Here is a 21,409-nt window from a genome sequence, read left to right as displayed (position 1 = left end):
CAGGAAGGGAGGGAAGAAGGGAGGGAAGAAAAGAGGGAGGGAGGGAGGAAGGAAGGAAGGAAGGAAGGAAGGAAGGAAGGAAGGAAGGAAGGAAGGAAGGAAGGAAGGAAGGAAATGTTGGAAACTACTTTCTCATGTAATCAGGAGAAAGTAGAATAATTATTTATTATTTTTTAAATCCTTGCCTTCCATCTTAGAATCAATACTGTGTATTGGTTCTAAGGCAGAAGAGTGGTAAGGGCTAGACAATGGGGGATAAATGCCTTGCCTAGGGTCACACAGCCAGGAAGTACCTGAGGTCTGATTTGAACCTAGGACCTCCCATCTCTAGGCCTCTCAATCCATTGAACCACCTAGCTCCCCCAGAATTATTTTTTTTTAATCATAAATCACTTTTATTTCCAAATATTTCCATTGACAATCTCATTCACATGACAAAAAACATATGAAGGATCCAATATAGTTATTTCCAGTTTAAAAAAGAAAAATAAAGTCTTCCTATCAGCTCCCCTTCCCAGATCAATTATGTAAGTTAAATAAACAACAAGGATATCATTTCTGCTTTTAAATACAAAAACTACTTTTGCCAAATCATAGTCCCCTGATTATTCTTTTAAAATCAACCACCAGAAATCAGAGAGAAGAAAAATAATACTAAGAAGGTTTCTCCTTTTGTCTGAAAATAATTCTCCACAATTGCTAAGAGTGTCCATGAAGCCAGGAGGTCAGCAAGACGAAATACTGGACAATGAGAATTTCTCCAGTGTCTGTGGAAAGATTATACCTATGACTTTTATGCTACTATCACTGATATCTCACTATACTTCAGTAAGAAGACAAGTGTATACCTTTTGGAGAGATTTCCTGCTTTAATAATTACAATTCAAAAAACTAAGCAAACTTCTTCCTTTTCATGGGACAATGTAGTCGAGGCATAGGAATTTGGAGGAGTTGAAAATCATATATTCCACATCTCCTACAGGAAATAAAGTTCTCTTACTAGTAAGAAAATATAACTGCAGCACAAGTAACATTGTTTTAATTTTTCTTCTTGTAATCCCTCATATGTGCAGCAATTGAACCAGCTATTTCTGTATTCTTCTTGTTTTGGCCAAAATAATCCAGAAATTCACCATCTGGTCCAATCAAGTACATTATTATTGTATGATCCACTATGTAGTCTTCATGTTCATCCTTGGGTCCTGGGCTGTAATAAACGGTATGCTCTGGCAATCTGATCTTTTGGAGCACCTGTCAAGCCAACTAGCTTGGGAGAAAATTCTTTCACATATCTTTCAACAGGTTCTCTGTTGTCTCTCTCTGGGTCAATAATGATGAAAAGTGGTATTAAATTTGGAAGAGTTGAAAGACTATCAATTTCATCCACTACAGCTATCATTTTTTCCACTTCCTCTGGACAGATATCAGGACAATGCGTGAAACCAAAGTAAATTAGTATCCACCGTCCCAGTTACTCTTTATCAGTCCTGGGCTATCCGTTGTGATCCATGAGTGAGAAAGGTCCTCCAAGTAAAGGCTTTCCTATGGATCGCTTCCGCTCCTTCTCTAACTTTTCTGCCTTGTCTTTCTTGAAATACTTCATTCCAGACAATAAAGCTCCACCAGTGGCAAATGTGAATGCCAGGGACTTCCAGGAAACAGGCCCCGCTGCTCGAAAGCCACTGGGGCCCTTAGTTGCTCCCCGCGGCTGCCCAGACTTGGAGAAGGGCTGGCTCCTACAAGGTCCACACAGGATATCCGTGCACCACGGGCCCTGGGGCCCCTTTCCTCCTGCAGCAAACAGCCTCAGAAAATGTCTCTTGCTCCCTAGGGCTGGACCCCGGCACCACAGGTCCCAAAATAATTGCCCCTCTGGGAGCCTGCCAGGAGCCAAACGATCCGGCAGGACCGAAAGGCCAGTACTTCGGTCTTCGGAAGAACACCTCAGGCAAGAGTCTCCCAGTATTTTAAGTTCCAGCTGAAAGAAAAGAGAATAATTTTTTTTTTAATAAAAGAATCCCCTCTAAAATATCCCTGTCAAGTAGTCTTCCAATCTCCATTGTCAGAGAACCCAACTCCCTAACAAGACAACCTATTCAGCTTTCGGACAGTTCTAATTGCTCGAAAGTTTTCCCATATACTGATCGACAATCAGCCTTTCTACAACTCCCCAAACCCCACTACTTCCTAATTCTTCCTCCTTACTCAGTAAACTCCAGTGACTTCCTGTTTCTTCCAGGTGTCCTTCATTGCCCTTCTTAACCTGGTTCCCCTTTCCTAGAAGACTGGAAAGTCTTCTAACATCTATATACACCCAGTTGTTTGCATGTTGTCTCTCCCATTAGATTGTGAGCAACTTGAGGCAGCAACTGTCTTTTCCCTTTCTTTGTATCTTGAAAGGATAATTTTAGTGTTTTGATTTAAAATCTAAAATAAGTGGTTGCCATGGGAAATTCCTAAATATGAAAATACCCAAGTCAATTGGGGATTTATGGAGATTTTAATTAATGAAGAGAGAAGGAATTAAGGGAGGGAGAGAGAGAAAATTAATTTAAACTGCTCTGGCTCAGGCTGAGCCAAGCAGTAGTTAAAAGCCTAGGCCAAAGTGGCCTCCCTGAGCCTAAGGGAGAGCAAGTCAGTCTTATTACTCACCACAAGACCATCTCCAAGCAAGCTTCAGTCCTCCACTGAATCTCCTGAACTGAGTTCAGAATCCAACTCCACACCGAACTGAATTCCAATCCAAACTGAATTGCTTCCACTGACTTTTTACCCCTTCCTTTTAAAGAAATTTTCTCTTATGTCACTGCCCCTAAATTTTCACGTCTACCAATCACATAGACACTTTTCCCCAGGACTGCCCATTCTTAGTTTTCACCACTCTTTAGTTCACACCTTCTCTGATTAGATTATATCTTCTGAGTACTTCACACTTATTTGTTAAGCTTGCCTTTTGTAAGTTACTTGACCTTTTTGTGATTAATTTAACCTTTACAGGTACTTAACACCTTTTTGTATTAGATCTAAAAATAGACCTAACTTAAGGTTCTAGCTTTACTATAAGGTATGAGTTAGGTACCTTCATTATTCAAACAGGAGTTTACAACTTTATCTTCCTCTAAGGCACTGTCTAAGTAGGGTGGAGTAATTTTAAAAGTTCCCAATACATTCTTGATTCTTGTTAGGTCAAGTATCTTCATTGTTACAATAAGGGAATACTTAGACCAAATCTTCTAAGGTACAGTCTGAGTAGTTTTTAAGATTCACAATCTCCAGTACTTAGCATAGTATCTGACACATATTGGACATTTAATAAATCTTTATTGACTGACACTGAAGTCACGTTAAGTGTCTAAACTCTTTTCCATATGACAGGTCTTCAAATACTTGAAGATAGTTCTTGAGTACTCCCTGTGTTTTCTTCCAGTTAAACATCCCCATACTGTATCATATGGCATGATCTATATTTTTACCATTCTAGTTGCCCTCCTCTGGAAGAGCTCCAATTTAACTGTTGTCTTTTTTGAAATACATCCTCCAGAATTGCACCTAACACTCCTCATGTGGTCTCTTACTAGCTTGTAGTTATCCTTTAACTATCACTTCCCTCATCCTGGATTCTATACCTCCCAATGCATCTTAAAATCAGCCGTGTCACACTGTTGACTCCTTTTGATCTTGTTTTCTTTTAAATCCCCAGATGTAATTCATAAAAACTTTTCTAGTCAAGTCTCCCTCATCTTGTCCTCATGCATTTGATTTTTTGAATCCAAGTATGGAACTTTATATTTCTCTAGATTTCCTTTAAGTCTATTTCATTCTAGCCTACTTTAAAATTTTTTCATTATAATTTTAAAATATTTCCCATGTTTCCAGTATTCATTTTCTTTCCCTCTCCTCTTCCCTCCCCCTTCCCAGAGAAGACAGGCAATTCCACTGGGTTGTAAAGTGTATTCTAGCCTACCTTGATGTTCTTGGATTTTACTTTGTCCTCCAGGATGTTAATTATCCCTCTCAGCTACATAATGCTTACAAATTTGTTAAGCATGGCATTGGATTGGAAAGTGAGGAACTCCTCCTGGAACCTTCATTTGAGGAAAGAGCTCAGTTAAGCTATTTCTCCCTTTCCCACTCAGCTATACTCCTCAGGACATCTCCATCATGCCCCCACTTCACCTGTTACCTTACCTGTTCTTACCCTTTGCATTTCAAGTTCCTTTTGTGGTTTGCCTTCCTTCATTAGATTGTAAATTCTTTGAGGGCAGGGACAGTCTTTTTAACTTTCTTTGTACCCTCAGCATGTGCCTGGCACATAGTAGATAATTCATAAATGTTTGCTGACTAACTATTGACTGATTTATGGCTTTAAATGAGTCATCAATGATTCATTGTTGCAAATTTCAGCCTTACCTGGGTCAGAGGTTGAAGAACACTGGCAAAGTCAAAGGTCACCAGACTCTGAAATCTTCAGCCTCTTCTGAAAACTATGGTCCCTGGCCTCAGGAAATTATCTTTTTGTTGTTATTGTCTTCTAATTTGTTCCTAGTGTACAGTTAGAAATTCTTGAACCTCTAAGACTACACTACCCAAAATTCCTTTCTGTATTATCTAGAATCCTTTTCCCTTTTACTGCCATTTACTGATTTACATTACTCCCATTTACCTGATTGTAGTTGAGTTTACTGTGATTCCTCCCACGCCCTCTTCTTTTGTAACCGGGTTGGATTTAGGTAGTTCTTTTACTTTGTTTCTTATTAATAAAATCTTATAAAATATAATACTTAGTTACTGAGTATTACTTCTAAAACTCACACTAGCCTGGCACAGTCTGCATACTCCTTCACATATTCTGATCCTTTTATCTAAATTGCTCCAGCATCATCCAGTCCAGTGGTCAGCTGGTTCTACCCCTTCCAGGAAGTTATATTTCCCTCACCTGTTGCCCTATACAACCCAGGCTATCATTTTTGTCCCTGTCTTGCCTATTTGCCTCAAGCTCCCCTAGGTATCTTCCATTTCTGTTTCCTACTAGGAGAAGAATAAGCTTCTTTTTCCTAAAGATAGTAACCCTTGCAGACTCGCCCACCCATTTTCCATTTCCATAAGCTAACCCCAGTATTTTTTTTTGCCCAGCACCTCAACTTGTTTTACCCAAGTGTGTATACCCTTTGTGTAATCTCTAGTTGCCCCTCACATGTGGACCCCAAGAAAGCTACCCAGAGTTTGAAGCTCTTTGTGGAGCAACATCTACTCAGTCATAGCAATAGGTTTCTTTAACTAGAACAATAAAATAAGATTCTGACATATAGATGGAGGTGATGGGAGGTGGGGAACACTTCAATAGATGGAAGGGAACACATCTATCAAGGAATATGGATAAGAGGGCACATGCAGAGATCATGTGGGTGGGCAACTCATGATTCCATCACTTCTGTCACAAATGATTTCTGGTCATGTATTTCATTACTTTGGTTTGCCACTCTGTCCAGTATTTTTGTGGTGATTCTTCTTCTTTCTGTTGGACTTCAATTATAATATGGCTTCTTTCCTACAGAAAGAAGGGCCACCAGTTTTTAAGCTTTTATCTCCAAGAGCTGTTGCAAACCCCAGCAGTCTCACTCATCCAGCTAACTAGGGAAGCCATTGTAAATTTCAAGTCTGGCTTTTAAATCTTCTTTGCTTCCTGGTTCTCCCAATTCCAAACTCTCATATTAAATGAGTTGTATCAGCTATCATACCCTTGGATTGCCAGCCTGGGTCGCCTTGTCGTTATATTCCAGAAGAGACTGCATTTAACAAAATGACAAAACAGATGAATGGAGCTAGTGTGAGGATATTCTTTTCAAAGCCCTAATGCTCCTCGTTGCCATGGAAATCAACCAGGAGCAAGCTGTAAAGGGATTAGTAGAGCTGGTGATATTGGCAACTTTTGTCTTTTCCCCCAGGAGCTAAATCACTGTGCTCCCACATAGAGAAGGTGGATTCCATTTATTCTGCTTAGGACAGAGGAAAAACAGAGGAAAAACCTAGTAGAAATAGGAGGGGGAAAGTCGTAGGGAGACAGATTTTGGCTTCTGTAAAGAAAAACTTATAAACAATTATAGCACACAGGAGTTGGAAAGGATCTCAGAGATCATCTTGTCCAATTTCTACCTGGATCAGAACTGTCTCCAAGTGGGATACAGTGGATTGGAAGGTCTTGAGTTCCTCTTCATGAAATGCCTTCAAATAAATACATTGTAGAGAGGATTGCTATTTAGATACAAATTGGTCTAAATGGTGTCTGGGATTCTGGTTTGGATGGGTCCTATCACCTCATTACTGAGGTGGCCCCAAGAGAGGAGCATACTAAGTTTGAATAAGAAGACAAATGTACCAAGTTGGAAATACAATAGTTTATTGTGGTGGAAAGAGTATTATATCCTGTTAGAGGACATGAATTCAAATCCTAGTTCTTCTGCTTACTAGCTGTTGGACCTTGAGAAAATTCACTTTGCTTCATTTATCAGAGGAGTCAGTTTAAAACCTGTAAATCTATGATCTCCTCCAAAAGAAATTTGGTATTTGATCATTCTTGTACCCCTACTGTGTGTCTGGGAATGAGAGAGGCAAAATCAGTACCAAATAGAAATTTGATTCAACAAATATTTATTAAGTACCTATTCCATGCAAGGCACTGTTGTAGGCATGAAAATACAAAGACAAAAATAAGATAATTCTCACATTCAAGAAGCCTTCTATTAAGAGGATACATTCCTCTTAATACTCTTAATACTCACATACAGGTGAATAAATAGAAAGGTAATTTAAGGAAGGAGATATCATAAACAATGGAAGAAGATAAAGGAAGCAAGTGGCATCCAACCATAACCTCGAAGGAAGATAAGGATTCTGACAGGTAAAAAGAACCATTGTACCATGGCAGATTGCTTTTATGAATACACAATAGGCAAGAGATGGAATGTCAAGTTCAGGAAACAGCTAGTAGCCCAGTTGGCTGCAACATGATGGGAAGAAAGAAAGATAAATAGAATAGAATTAGATTGTTGAATACTAAGTTAAGAAATTTTTATTTTATCCTAGAAGTCCTAAGAAGCTACTATGACCTTGTGATCAGTGTGGGAGGCATAGTCAGATCTGTCCCTTAAAAAGATTATTATTATGGCAGCTGTTTGGAACATGAACCAGAAAGGCAAGAAGACTGGAAGTAAGGAGAGCAATTAGAAACCCATTATGATGGTTGTTGAGAGAGGAGATGAGAGTCTATCTAAATCAAAGTTTTAGCTATGTGAATAGAAAGAAGGAAACACAAGTGAGAGATTTCATGAAGGTAGAATCAACAAGATTTTCAAACTGATCATGGGGAGTGAAAGAGAGGAAAAGAGTCAAGGATGACTCTGGGAGTGTAAACCTGTATGATTAGGAGAATTGTGTTATTAAAACAAAAAGGGAAATTTGGATGGGCGGAGATGATGAGTTCCATTTGGACATGTTGAGTTTAAGGTAGAATTGACCCAGACAGCAATATCCAGCAGGCAAAGTTACTAATGCAGAACTGTAATCTAAGAGAGAGATCAGGGCCAGATAAATAGTTTTGAGAGTCATTGATATATAAAACATTTGAACCCATAGGATCTAATGAGATTGACATGAAAGAAGGGAGGGAATTTCATCACAATTATAGGGTAGGAAATAGATGATGATTCTAAGAGACTAAGAAGGAGTGATCAGCAAGTAGGAGGAGAACAAAGAGAGAACAGTAACAGGTTTTGGGGAGGGGAGAGAAGAGGAGAGGAGAGGAGAGAGAGAGAGAGAGAGAGAGAGAGAGAGAGAGAGAGAGAGAGAGAGAGAGAGAGAGAGAGAGAGAGGAGTCATTTAAGATTTTAAGGATATGAGATACCTGGACATGTTTTTAGGCACCAGGAAAGGAACCAGTAGATATAGAAAAGAGAAGGCATGATCAGATGCTGGAAGAGACAGAGAGGAATGGAACAAAAGATACCAGTAGAAGAATTAGTCTTAATGGGGGGAAAGGACTCTTTTCAGTGTCTGGAACCAAAAAAGGAGTTGAATGATAATATAGTAGTACTTTGAATGGGAAGCAGCAGTAATGAAAATGCTCATGAAAGATGGCCTCAGTTTTCTCCCTGTAATAAGATATGAACAGTGGGCTCCCTGCTCTGTTCTGGCTAGAGCATATCAGGGAATGCTGAATCTGAATCCTGGCAACCTCCAGAGAAACACTGAAGGGCTCATCACTTTAGGATGATGAAACAAACCCTGAGTCACTCCCTGGTCTCCTACTTCATGACAGCTGAAGGAGGGGAAGCTGTATTGAGGTTCTATTAGAAAGGATTGGCTTTTAGGTCGGGAAGGATGGCCACTCAGAGGACCTTAAAAGGACTGTGCATTCTCTTTCTCATTCTTTCTCTTACTCCTACTCTTTCTCACTCTTACTTTTGCTCTCTCTTTCTCCTGATCATGCCAGGATTCATAGAATCTCTTTCTATGAGAGATGAAAGGAGTTGCTCTTCCCTCACCCTTGAAACATGGTAACTGGTAGGAGTATATGGCTGATACCAAAAAGTCATTTGTGCTGGCTTTTCTGTTTTGTTTCCTTCTTGGAGGTAATCCTAGAATGGACATTTCCAGTCTTGGAGGCAACCTAGTGAGTTCAAAAGGTTTGGAGTTTCTAGGTCCTCAGAAAAAAGTGGCTATATTTCAGGAGGAGTCACCAATACTTCTCTAATACTTCTTGAAAATGATGATTAAAGATAGGAAGATGAGCCTGATTCATTTGGCTTGCCAGAAGATTTAGACTGGGCGTTTTGTTTGGACAATACAGATCAGTCCCACAAAATGTTTAATGTTTTGATGTTTTAAGCATTAATTTCAATGAAGGACTAACAATAGTTAGGAGTTATTTTTGTTGTGTGAATTTTAAAAGTCTCCATCTTGGTATAGCACCCAAAAATTGTGCACACCCACACTACACGGGCATGTGCTAGTCAATGACAAATCAGAAATAACTAACTGCCCACCTGGGCTGTCCTAAGCTAAGCTAGAGCCAACCATTGGCACTTGTGAGACACAGGAAGTGAGGTAAGGAACAGCCTCTGGATTTCGCTCACTTCCTGTGGAGAGAGCTAGACGCCAGTTGGTGTTAGGAGCTTGGACAAGGAGGATGCCCGCAGACGGCTTTCCTTCAGATCTGTCACGTGAGTTAAGGACTGATTCTTTCCACCTTGGCCCTTTGGGCCTAAACTCCCTCTGCCTTGGTCAGAGGTTGAGTAGCCTTCTTCCCTTTTCTCTTCTCTCCTTCTCTCCCTCTCCTTTCCCTACTCCCAGTGTGATTAAACCTCCATAAACTTCATTCTGACTTGAGTGTTTCATTTTAGGAATTTCATAAGTAAATTCCTTGGCGGCCATTGTTCAATATTACAACAATCCTAAAAAGGTGAAATTTTCACCATAACAGTTGCTCGTTTAAATTTTGTCAATGCATGTCTGTTTCTTGTATTAATTTCTTTTTGTGGAAGAAATAAATAGCTATTCTATACCTAATTTACATTATATACTATATTTTACTCCTTTTTGGGGAGATACTAGATATGAGGCTTTAAGTGATTCTTCCTAGGACTCTAGAGTAGTCAAGAACCAGAGATGACCTTTGACTCTGTTGACCAACACTGAACCTGACCTGAAAGCACAGATACAAGCTGAGATGGGGCCCTATAGTGGAAAGGCAGAGTCAGAAACCCACCCTGCTAAATGCCAAAGGGATTACTGCTAATATATCAGTAAAGTAGGATCATCTGCTGAGAGTAAATGGGGGAAAAAAGGTAACACTAGAATCTTAAAGAAAGAGGGGATTTAGAATAGCTACTGTAGGGGGAAGCTAGGTAGCTCAATGGATTGAGAGCTGGTCCTAGAGATGGGAAGTCCTGGGTTCTATTCTAGTTTCAAGATACTTAGTTGCATGACCCTGGGCAAGTCACTTAATCTCCACTGCCCAACCCTTTCCACTCTTCTACCTTGGAACCAATACTTAGTATTGATTCTAAGACAGAAGGAAAAGAACTTTTCTTTAAAAGAATAGCTACTGTTTAAAGTATTATAGAGAACCAATAAGGGAAGAATAAAAGGATTGCCATGTAGAAGTTAGTGCCTAGCTGAGATAGCATGAATTTGTGGTAGACAAAGTTATTGTGGTTGTATGGCTTCCTCTAATGACTTTCAGAAGCACAACAGTTGAGACAGAAAAATTCTGTGATGGTGGTGGTGAACCAGCATTCAAGATTGGAAAGATATGAGCAAACAGCAAAAAGAAGGCAATGGATTCAAGGAAGGAAACCAATGCATATTCTCTGTTGATGGGATCCAGGAGCTCCCAAACTGGGTTACATTTGGGTCGTCTATTAAAAGAGGGAAAACTGAATTCTAGTCAAGAAACAATTGGAGGGGTGGAGCAACTGAAAATTCAGGTGAAGACAAAAAATAAGACTTAGAAATGAGACATAGAGAAAAGAAAGAACAAGATATTGTTTTCAGAGAAGGGTATTTCATACTTTCGGATCATAAAAGTAGAATAATTTGTGGATAATGGCGAAAGCTAGGGTATGACTATCTCTGTGTGTGGTTGAACTGGGTTAAAAATGTAGGTGATTAGGTATAGAAATCAGAAAGTTTGAAAAATTTGGGGGTCCTAAGTAAGAAGGCAGGGGTAGGAGTGAAAAGGAAAATTGAAAATAGATATTAGCATTCTTGAGGGAGTAATGAGAGAGTATCATAGAGTATCATAGAATGTAAGGATCTGAACTGGGTGATATAGATGGATGGGATGAACCTCAAAGGAGGAGCTATTCCTGAGAGACAATAGCAGAGGGAAAGTCTAGAAGCAACAGTGGGGAGCACAGAATATGTAAACTTTTCCTCTTGCCACAGTATCTCTTGGAGATATGGGAAAAGGAACAATTAGCAATGGGGTGAGGTGGGTGAAATGAGGAAGTTATCTAGGGATATTGGATCTTCCAAATAGAGACAGATTTCCCTTAGCTCAAGCAGAAAGTGTGTGAAAAGAAAGACCTAGGATAAAGGGGAATTGGTTAATAATATGGTGAGGGTTGCAGAGATCATTGATAAAAGGAGAACTGAGTTGGCTGGGAAGTGGGGAGGTGTAAATATGAGATCATGAACAGATGTAGCAAAGAAAAGGGGTTTTCACCTCAGTATCAGAAGGGGCAGCAAGATAGGAGTTTGCTAGCCATAGGACAGGGAAAGTACCAACTGATGATGGTCTCCAACCTTTTGGGTCCCATGATGAGTCAGTGTTGGGGCAAATACTGGAGGGTTGACCTGCCAATCCAGCTTTCCAAGATTTTAGCCTTTTATGGTTACTTCAATCTCCACTATTGCTTGAACTGAAGTGCTGAGATACTGGACCAGGTCCATCTTTCAGCTCCATCTTGACGAATACACATCTGGCATGTGTACATTGAGCTCAGGTCCTGAGTTGGAGAGAATCAATGAGTCTAGAGTAATCAGAGGAGACTTGGGAGGTCGAGAGATGACAATGCCATGAAGAGCCAGAGCAGAGGCAGTAGTTGTTGGGATGGGGAGAAGGGCTCCATCCTCTCTACTGTTGCTGCCAAGAGAAAGAAAGACCAGGGACACACAGAGAAGAGAAGATGTAGAGGTAAGAACTGAGAAGATAAAGAAATACACAGAAAAAAATGAAAGAAAAAGTGAAAAGAGAAAACGAGACAGGCAGGAACACTGGGAAAAAGAGAAAACATTAGATGGAGGCATAGAGAAAAAGAATAGAATGTGAGATCGAGTAAGGTAGACAAAGTTACAAAAAGAGGAAGACACAGAGAAGAAAACCAAGAGACTTAGGCAGAAAGTAAAATAGAAGAAAGAAAAAGAGAGATACAGAGAGAATGAGACAAAGTGAGATAGAAACATGAACAGATGCAAATCGATTTAGATAGAAAGGAAGAGACAAAGACGTGTAAGCAAAAAAGAGACAGAAAGAAAATGAAGGGGAAAAGTAGAGTATGACACAAAGAAGGAGAGACTGATGAAATGAGACAGAGATGGGTAGACAGAGAGACAACAAAAGGAAGACAGAGATAAAGAAACAAAATGAGATTGAGAGAAAGTCTCAAAGACTGTCAGATAGTTTGAGAGAAGGGGAAAAACAACAACAACCTGCCTCAGACAGAGGCAGGAACAGATCAAAAAAAAAAAAAAGGGAGATAGTAGGTAGAGACAGAGAAACTGACACTCCCAGCCACCTCACCCCAAAGGATCTTAAAGAACTGAATCCAACCTTTTCATTTTACAGATGGAGAAACTGGGGCCCAGCAAAGGGAGGGCTCAAGGTCACACAGTGAGTTGATAGGGGTCAAATAAAGTCTCAAACCTGGGTCTCTTAAATCCCGGGCCAGGGCTCTTTCTGACACAGCACCCTTTTCCTCCTCTTCCTCCTTCTTCCCCAGGGACACCATCCCCACTGACTTCTCAGTTTCCCCAGATAAGTTTATTCTAGGGTAGGTACTTAGAGGATTCTATTTCATTTATCCCAAACTGGGGGAAACTGAGACTACCAGGGAGCTGTCCAAGGTTCCACAAGGAGAAAGAGACAGAATCTTGGTACTCTTTAGTTGAAAGCTGCCTCCCTCTTCCCCCAGGCTCCCAGGGAATACTCAATTCTCTCCTTTACTGACCTAAAGTACTGGCTTGTCTTACCTGAATTATTTAGTTTGCATCGTCCTGAAGTGCACTGCTTGTCTGAAAGAGATTAAAAAGGTGAAAATGGAGAGAATACTAGGTTTTCAGAGTTGGAAGGAGCCTCAGAAGCAGCCAGGACCTTTGACCAGTGGTGCTCCTGCCTCCCCTTGCAGACCTATAGTAATGGGAAGCTCATGCATCCTCCCACTTTTCATGCCACCTCCAGGCAGCTTTAATTGTGAGGAAGCATTTTTAAAAATTCTCCTTAAACCTGTCTTCCATCAATTCCCACCCACATTGCTTCTGGTTCTACCCCCTAGGGTTAGGCAGGACAGCTACACGATAGGCAGCTAGTGGATAGAGGGCTGGACCTAGAATTCAGGAAGACCTGAGTTCAAATCCAACCTCAGATACCTACTAGCTGTGTAATCCTGGGCAAGTCACTTAAACCTCTGACTGCCTCAGTTTCCCTAACTAAATGGGGGATAGTAGCACCTCTCTCCCCATGGTTGATGTGAGAATAAAATGAGATACTATTTGTAAAGTGCCTTGCAAGCCTCAAATTAATATATGAAGTGTTTTGTGCTATCTAATGCTAATTGCTCTTGTTATCCGATCCTTCCTCTACATTGAAGACCTTCAGATGCTTGAAGAAAGCCATCATGCTTGCCTTGAGACTTTTCTTCTCCAAGTTAAACAATCCTCACTTTCTCCAAATGTCCCTCAGATGGCATGATCTCCCAGCATCTTCACAATGCTCGTTGCCCTGCACTGAATGCTCCTTTCTGGGAATAGGGCAATGAGGCACTGAAGGGACACTTTAGCAGCACTAGACCTGAAGTCAGGATGACCTGAATTCAAATCCAGCCTCAGATGCCTAATAGCTGTGTGACCTTGGACAAATCACTAAACCTGTTTGCCTTAGTTTCCTTACTGTAAAATGAGCATAATAACAATGCTTACTTCCAGGATTGTTGTTAAAATCAAATGAGATTGTTTATAAAATGCCTGGAACAAAGTGAGCACTCAGCACAATCTTTCCTTATTTCCTTGCTTCCTCTAGGACCCTGGGCAAGCAAGGTACTGAAAATCTCTCAGCCTCCATCTCCTCATCTATAAAACGAAGATAATAACAGTGCTCCCCTCCCAGAGTTTTTGAGGATAAAATGAGTTGATTTGTAATGTGCTCTGAAAAACTCAGAGTGCTACATAAGGGCTCATCAGTATTTTGTCTCTCTGAAAATATGGTGCCCAGAATGATCCTCTAGATGTGATCTTACCAGAAGGGAGGAGAGTGTAGCTTTCTCTTGCTGTATTTCAGGCAGTCATGCCTCCCTTTGCCCCATCTAAGACTCCAAGGCACCACACTAAGAATTCCTAGTGGCTTTATAATCCACCTTTCTCACAGGAATTTCTGTCCCACCATGACCTCTAAGACATTGATTTTTTTGAACCCAGTTGCCCTAGAGGAAACCCCTGAGTCTTGCAGGTGCCTGCTAACTTCACTGGTTTCTAGGAGACAGGGTAGGGCATTTAGGGACCTGAGACTTTGGGAAGAAGCCCAGACTGGCAGAGGTTGGAGAAACATTATGGATACCTGGTCTGATCAAGACAGGAGCCTCATCCCCCCTTCAAGTCAAAGGCTCCCTAAGGCAGGGGTCCCGGATCCTCTCTCAGCTTTGGGGCTCTGGAAGAGTAAGGGCGGTATTACCTTTGATATACTCGCAGTTAAAGGTGCTGGCCTTGTCCTTAGCTTTGAGGTAGATGCGGACTGGACCTTGAGACGGCACTGAAGCATTGACCACGAGGAAGGTCTCATAGGGAGGAATCAGCACCTCCTCCTCCCCTGGGAAGAAGGAATAACCCTTAATAGCCACCCCATGGCAAGTCCAGATGCCAAAGAAAGTGTCTTCCCCAAACTGATGGGCAGCAGCATCCTTCAGGGAAGCCGAGGAAAAGGCCCCTAGACGAACTGTGGTCCCGGGTCCCGTGGGCCTGAAGCGGACCCCGTGAATGCCCCGGTAGACTTGTTGGCACCTGGGCTGCTGCCCAGAACCCAGCCGTCTCAGGGCTTCTGTGAGGAGGAAGTGAAGGGTCTTGAAAGGAAAGTATCGGAGATAATAAGCCCGAGATCGGCCAGCCTCTCTCACTGCCGCGTTGAACTCTTTGTGCAAGGGGCTGTTGGCCGTGTAGGCTAGAAGGGCCACAGCATGCTCATCTCTGAAGCCCGGAGGTGGCGGTCGTCTTCGAGAAGTAGGGGTCCCCCCAAGCTCCTGATCCCGGCGCTCCTGCCAACGGGCGGCCGCTGCGTTCCAAGCCTGGGCATAGACTGAGCTGGCATTGAACTCAGTGCGATTGAGGTCAGGGAGGGCCGCTTCCATAGCGACTACACAGCCTGCATACTGGTCATCAAAGGAGCCTGGCGCCATGTCCAGTGCAGACTCTCGGGAGAAGAGGTCCCTGCGCGAGACTAGGTGGCTCCGAGCCTGCAAGAGAGGAGGCGTGATGATGTTTCAGCCCCGGTCCAGGTCGTAGGATAGCCGAGGACCAGAAATACAGCTCACAGTGTTTGCCCGCATCTGACCAGAAGCACCTTGAAGACAGGGGCCTTGTCTTCTCTTCAGACTTTCACTGAGACCCCTTCCCTCAGAATTGCGGCCACCCGTGTTTTCTCCCTCTGTCAGCTCAGCCGGCTATGCACTTACCTTTGGGGTCTCCACTAGCAAAAAGGCTGCCAGCACCAGAGAAGTGACTATGTGAGCTTGCATCATCCGTCAGTCTGTCTGTCTATCTCCCTGAAGGTCAAAGTCAGAGCTAGAAGGACCTGGGGGGAAAGAAGAAGAGGCAAGAAAAAACTGGACCTAATGGTTCAGAGTTTGAGTTTGAGTTGATCTCATGTCTAGTCCAAACTCTTTATTCTACACAGGAAGAAAATGAGACCTAGTGAGTTTAAATTACTTGACTAATCAGATCATGCAGATGATAAATAAGAAAGTCAGGGTTCAAAACCAAGTCCTCTGGCTCCACAACCCTCAACTTGTCCTTTGGATCTCCAGCTCCTTGGCCCCCTCCCTGAAGTCAATTCAGTTCAACCATTACCTATTGCATGGCATGATGGATAGCCAGCCTCAGGTACAGGAAGATCTGGGTTCAAGTCCTGCATCCCACAGATACCATTAGTGACCTGGGCAACTCAGTCCCCAGTGCTTCAGTCAACCCTCTTGGATTATAAATTGTAGAAATTGTGCTAGACTATAATGGAGGAATTTCTTTGTAAAGGAGATCCCCAAGCCAAGAAAACTATAGGACTAGTCCCTGCCCCCATCTTTAATCTCCTCAGAGTCCTCTCCAAGAGACCTTGCTGGAGTCAATGCTGGAGATGCAGAGAAAGGAAAAACAACAAAACCTTCATCTGACCCAAAGAAGCATCTAGTCTAATGAGGGCTGGGTTGTGGAGACAAAATACTCCTGAAAATGGTAAAGAGGAAGGGGTCAAGTCCACCTTAGGAAGGGCTTGTGACACTTAAGTTGGGTCTTAATGGCAAAAAGGATCAAGAGGAAGAGAGAAGGAGGACAGGTTTGGAAAAGTGAAATTGGGCAACAGCTAATGATCTTATTTGGCTGGAAGGAGACTAGTGAAGAGAGGTAATGGGAAATAAAGAATAGAAAAGTAACTTGGAACCAGATAATAGAGATCTTCAAATGGCAGGCTAGGGAAATTTGTTTTATCCTATAGATAATGGGAAGCCATGGAAGATTTTTTAAAATATAGATTTCTTTTTTTTATTTTCTTAATTTTATTTAAAAATGTTCTGTGGTTACATGATTCATGTTGTCTCTCTTCCCTCTTCCCTCCCCACTCCCAGATCTGACAAGCAATTCCACTGGGTTATACGTGTATTATCATTCAACACCCATTTCCATATTATTCATTTTTGTAATAGAGTAACCTTTTAAAACCAAAAAGCCCCAAATTCTATACCCAAATAAATAAGTAATAGACTGCATGTTCTTTTTCTGCATTTCTATTTCTTTAGTTCTTTCTCTAGATGTAGATAGCATTCTTTCTCATAAGTCAAGGAAGATTTTTTTTAATTTTTGACATTATTTTTTTATTTGGTCAATTTCAAACATTATTCCTTTGTTACAAAATCATTTTCTATTCTTCCCTCCCCCCCTCTCTTAGCCGATGCACAATTCCACTGGGTATTGCATGTGTTCAAGGAAATTTTTTGAGCAAAGGAGAAGCATGATTATTTTACAGCTGGACCAGGACCATTTAGAAGGCACAAAACTAAGCTGAGTAGTGGATAGAGAGATGGACTTGGAGTCAGGAAGACCTGAAAATCCTGCTTTGGACACTTACTAGATATGTGACCTGGGCACATTATACACTGGGTTGCTATGAGGATCAAACCATATATATATGTATATATGGTTTGATATATGCATTTATATAGTGCTTTAAGGTTTGCAAAATGCTACATATATGAAATATGCTATATATTTATAGCTATGTATATGCAAACCTCAAAGCACCATATAGGTGCTAGCTATTACTATTATTATCATTATATTGAAAGAATGCTTCAGTGGTCCAGGATCCTTCCTGGATTTAGCAGTAGTAAGGTTCTTAAATAATGCTTGTTGACTTGATTGTGCTATGCTAAGGAACAAAACTAGCACTTATGGAGAACAAAACAAGAAGATTGGCTTGTTAGTCATGACCAACTCTTCATAACCCCAATTTGGAGTTTTCTTGGCTAAGATACTAGAGTGATTTGCCCTGCCCTTCTCCAGCTCAATTTACAGATGAGGAAACTGAAGCAAATAGAGTTAAATGACGTCCCCAGAGTCACACCACTAATATCTAAAGCTGGATTTGAACTTGAGTCTTCCTGACTTCAGTCTGGGCACTCTATCCACTGCACCACTTAGCTACTCTTGGAGATCAACTGCATTCCATTCAATACATACATAAAGAAATCCATGCTGGCGGTGGCAGTTTTGAAACTGTTCAAGGACGATTTGACAAATGATCTTAGGGAGTGGCTCAATGCCTACAAAATGTAAAAAGCCTTAAAAAGGAAATATTCCATCACATTAGGTACATCTGTGGAGAATCTAGAATGAAAATACAGCAGAACCTTGTTTCATGTGGCCAAGTCCCAAGACCCTTTGCATAAAGCTGAAAATCTATACCTATTAGAAAACTCCATTATTTACTATTTCTTATATGAACATACTAAGGCATTTTGTGACTTTTCTCAAGCTTTTCAGAGCTACCAGCATTACTACTCTTGTACTTTGGGACCATTATTAATAACTAAATAGCATTAATGAAACAAAGAGAAATTCTGCTCTGCCTTAGACATGATTTGTTACAGGCGAGAACACTGAGCAAAGATTGGAGCAGTTGCTAATGTTTGGCTCAATACAATGTCACTCATACTAACACTTCTCAGAGTGAGAATATCTGTCAGAGTAAGACACTACTTGGGGAAATGGTGTGGGATTTAGTAAGTAATGGTTTTTTTTTCTCATTTTTCTTCCTTTATTTTTTGTAATTAACGATTTTCATTTTCTATATTTTTCTTCCTTTATTTTTTTCAATTGCCAATGGAGTATACCGGAATTTGCATGTGGGGTAAATGATGTAGTATTATATACAATTGGGATACAACCTGATGAGATCATAGGTTTAAACCATTGAAATAAGAAAATACAGTATCATATAAGTTATTTCATGTGATCCTTTCAACCCAATGATATAGGAAGTAATAAAAAACACCAAATTATATAATTCTTAAGGTTTTCACAAATTTTTTCCTCATTCCTGTGAAGGAAGAAAAGTAGGACTCTTTCCTATTTTACAGATGAGGAAACTGAGACCCAGAGAAGGGAGATGGCAAATTTCAGAGCTGGGATTCAAATTCAGAGTTTTTTATTTCAAGCACTGGGTTCTTTCAGGTATACACCAGGTGGAACTCAGATATAAGACACCCCATCTTCTGACTCCATGCCCTTTCAGTGGCTACTCTCTATCCCTGGAACACTCTCCTTCCTTATCGCTACCTCCTACCTTCAATTCCAGCTAAAATCTCACCTTCAATGGAAAGTCCCTTATGTGACTCCCCTCTGCTGATTATCTTCAATTTTCCCTATATATAGTGTATTTGTACATAGTCATTTATATGTTGTCTTTCCCATTAGATTGTAAGTTCCTGGAGGGCAGGGACTCAATCTTTTATCTCTTTTACCTCTTTTCATATCTCCAGTACAGTGTCTGGCACATAATAGAGGCTTAATACATGCATAATAATTGTTGTCTTCCCATAAGGCTGTGATTTTCCTGAAACAGGGATTATCTTTGACCTTTCTTTGTATCTCCCCTCCCTACCCCATGACTAACAAAACGTGGGGCACATAGTAGGTACTTAATAAATGTTTATTGATTAGTGACCTAACTAGGGAATAGTGAGCTACATGAGTAAAGACAAAGTTTCAGATCATATTCCAGGATGACTTCCTCTTCTCCCCACCCAAGCGAAATATTAGGAGAGATTCGATCCTTTGAAACATCAATGAATCACATGATCTCAAACTCGAATGGGCTCTCAGAGGATATCTAGCTAAATTCATATTTGAACAGGAATCCTCTGTAAGACATTTCCAATAAGGGCCACCCAGGCTATGCTTGAAGTCCCCCAATATTGGGGAGTCCACTACCTTTCAAAGTACCCCATTGCACTTTTGGATAGTCTAACTGTTTGGAAGCAAAGGTAAGCATGATACTCCCCAGTTGGAGTATAGCATGGAAGACTGAGAAAAAGAGTAATTACTGCCTGATGTCATACATACTTCCTAGTAGATTTAGCTCCAAAGGTAGAAAGCCCTTAGGTCAGTCCTGACCCCAGCCCAGTCCTGCCCTCCTCCCAGGCCTAGAATTCATATCCTAGGGGAGAAAAATAAAGATTTGATTAACTGTCCTCCCTAGATATGCAAGACTACATACCTGGGAATTGTCTTTTCTGTAACCTGACTTTCCAATTTCACTCATCCTCTTGCTCTTCCCACCCTCCTATCTTTCTGTTCTGTTAAAAAGAATCCTAGTCCACCATTAACTTTCTGATGACCTTTAACAAGCTCTTTCCCCTTTCTTGGCCTCAAATTGCCCCTCTAAATTAGAGGATTGGGCTAGATGATCTCTAAGATCTTGAAGATCTCTGATTCTCTCTCTTCATCTATCTGTTTCTTTTTGTCTTCTCTGACTTTCTCTCATATCCCCTCATCCCTGTCAGCCCTGAAGAACCTACTTCTAGTTACTCTTCTAACCTTCACCACCCTTCCTCCCATAACAGAAAATTGTACCCCTTACCTGGACCTCCTCATGGATGGAGGACAAGGGAGGGGAAGACAGAAACTGGGCTCCAGGGCTCCAAGCCCAGGAGGAGGAGGAGGAAGAGTTTCTTTTATATAAGAACCCCTCTTCCCTCTTTCCTCTTCCACTTTCTCCCCTTCCCTACAAATGCTTAGAAACTCAATCTCCTCTCTCCAATCCCTTCTATTTCTGGATGGGCTCCTTCCTGCCCAGGTCCCAATTTGGCCCTGAGTCTGCCCCTCCCTGGGCATGTTTTTCTGATTGCAAAATGGAGAGTTGGGCATAGAAGTGTCTGAGATAAAAATAAATTGGACAGGAGACAGAAAAGAAATCAGGCAAGGGACTAAATAGATCAATCAGAGGTTTTTGAAAGAAGTCAGGTAGAAGGTTAGAAAAAAATCTAAAAGGAAACCAAGCTGTGGAATAAAAATTAATTAGGCAGAAGCCTGAAAAGAATTCAGAAAGATTAGTTAAAGAAAATTTAAAAGAGGATTAAAAAGACATCAGGCTGGACTAAAGAAAAATGACAATAATCTGTAGCATGATGGTTCATAGTTTGTAAACTCCATCTATCTTTCTTCCTTTTTCTTTCTCTCTTTCTTTTTCTTTCTCTCTTTCTTTCTTTCTTTCTTTCTTTCTTTCTTTCTTTCTTTCTTTCTTTCTTTCTTTCTTTCTTTCTTTCTTTCTTTCTTTCTTTCTTTCTTTCTTTCTTTCTTTCTTTCTTTCTTTCTTTCTTTCTTTCTTTCTTTCTTTCTTTCTTTCTTTCTTTCTTTCTTTCTTTCTTTCTTTCTTCCTTCCTTCCTTCCTTCCTTCCTTCCTTCCTTCCTTCCTTCCTTCCTTTCTTTCGAGGATATTAACTGACTTTCTCTAATACTGCAGTTCCTCTCTCTTTCTCTATGATTTTTCAAAGGTCATATATTCCAGGTCTTTCATTATTGAGAATATATTTCACTGGGCCAGCTGACAAATTCATTAAGTTCTTAGGTACTTTCTTACTATTTTCTTACCTATCTTGGGTAGTATTACTAAGTTCAACTTCAAGGGGATAATAATAGAATCTCACAGGGTTGTTGTGAGGATAAAATGAAAAAAGTGCCTAGCACATAGTAGGGACTTAATACATACTTATTTCTTTCCCTTTGGCAGAGAAAACAGAAGTAAAATAAGAATTTAGTTGCTATGATTTTACTTTATCATTCATTGTTTCAATTCTATCTACTCTGAGCAGCAAATCCTAGTACTTTGAATCTTCCTGATATAGTTTTGTTTTTGTTTTTGAAAATGCCTTTTTTCTTC

General features: G+C 40.8%; 1 protein-coding gene and 1 pseudogene across 2 annotated transcripts; both read right to left on the bottom strand.

The window, feature by feature from the left end:
- Nucleotides 1–458: 458 nt before the first annotated feature.
- On the bottom strand, nt 459–11,464 carry LOC103103341 (protein SCO1 homolog, mitochondrial-like; annotated as a pseudogene).
- On the bottom strand, nt 6,632–20,288 carry ART1 (ADP-ribosyltransferase 1). 2 transcript variants are annotated; one of them, XM_007491075.2, is made up of 6 exons: nt 20,111–20,288; nt 17,710–17,856; nt 15,438–15,556; nt 14,444–15,218; nt 12,751–12,792; nt 6,632–11,644 (listed from the first exon to the last, which is right to left on the bottom strand). In XM_007491075.2, the coding sequence occupies exons 3-6, from the start codon at nt 15,501–15,503 to the stop codon at nt 11,541–11,543; spliced, it is 987 nt and encodes a 328-aa protein (XP_007491137.2). In that variant the 5' UTR covers nt 15,504–15,556; nt 17,710–17,856; nt 20,111–20,288; the 3' UTR covers nt 6,632–11,540. The 2 variants fall into 2 exon arrangements, with proteins under 2 accessions (XP_007491137.2, XP_007491136.2); XM_007491074.2 differs by lacking the exon at nt 17,710–17,856 and having other exon boundaries at nt 20,111–20,287.
- Between the last annotated feature and the right edge of the window lie 1,121 nt (nt 20,289–21,409).

Source organism: Monodelphis domestica, chromosome 4 (genome assembly GCF_027887165.1).
Source record: "Monodelphis domestica isolate mMonDom1 chromosome 4, mMonDom1.pri, whole genome shotgun sequence".
Classification (NCBI taxonomy): Eukaryota; Metazoa; Chordata; class Mammalia; order Didelphimorphia; family Didelphidae; genus Monodelphis; species Monodelphis domestica.
The sequence above is the reverse complement of the archived record's forward strand: the minus strand, read 5'-3'. Positions and strand labels throughout refer to the sequence as shown.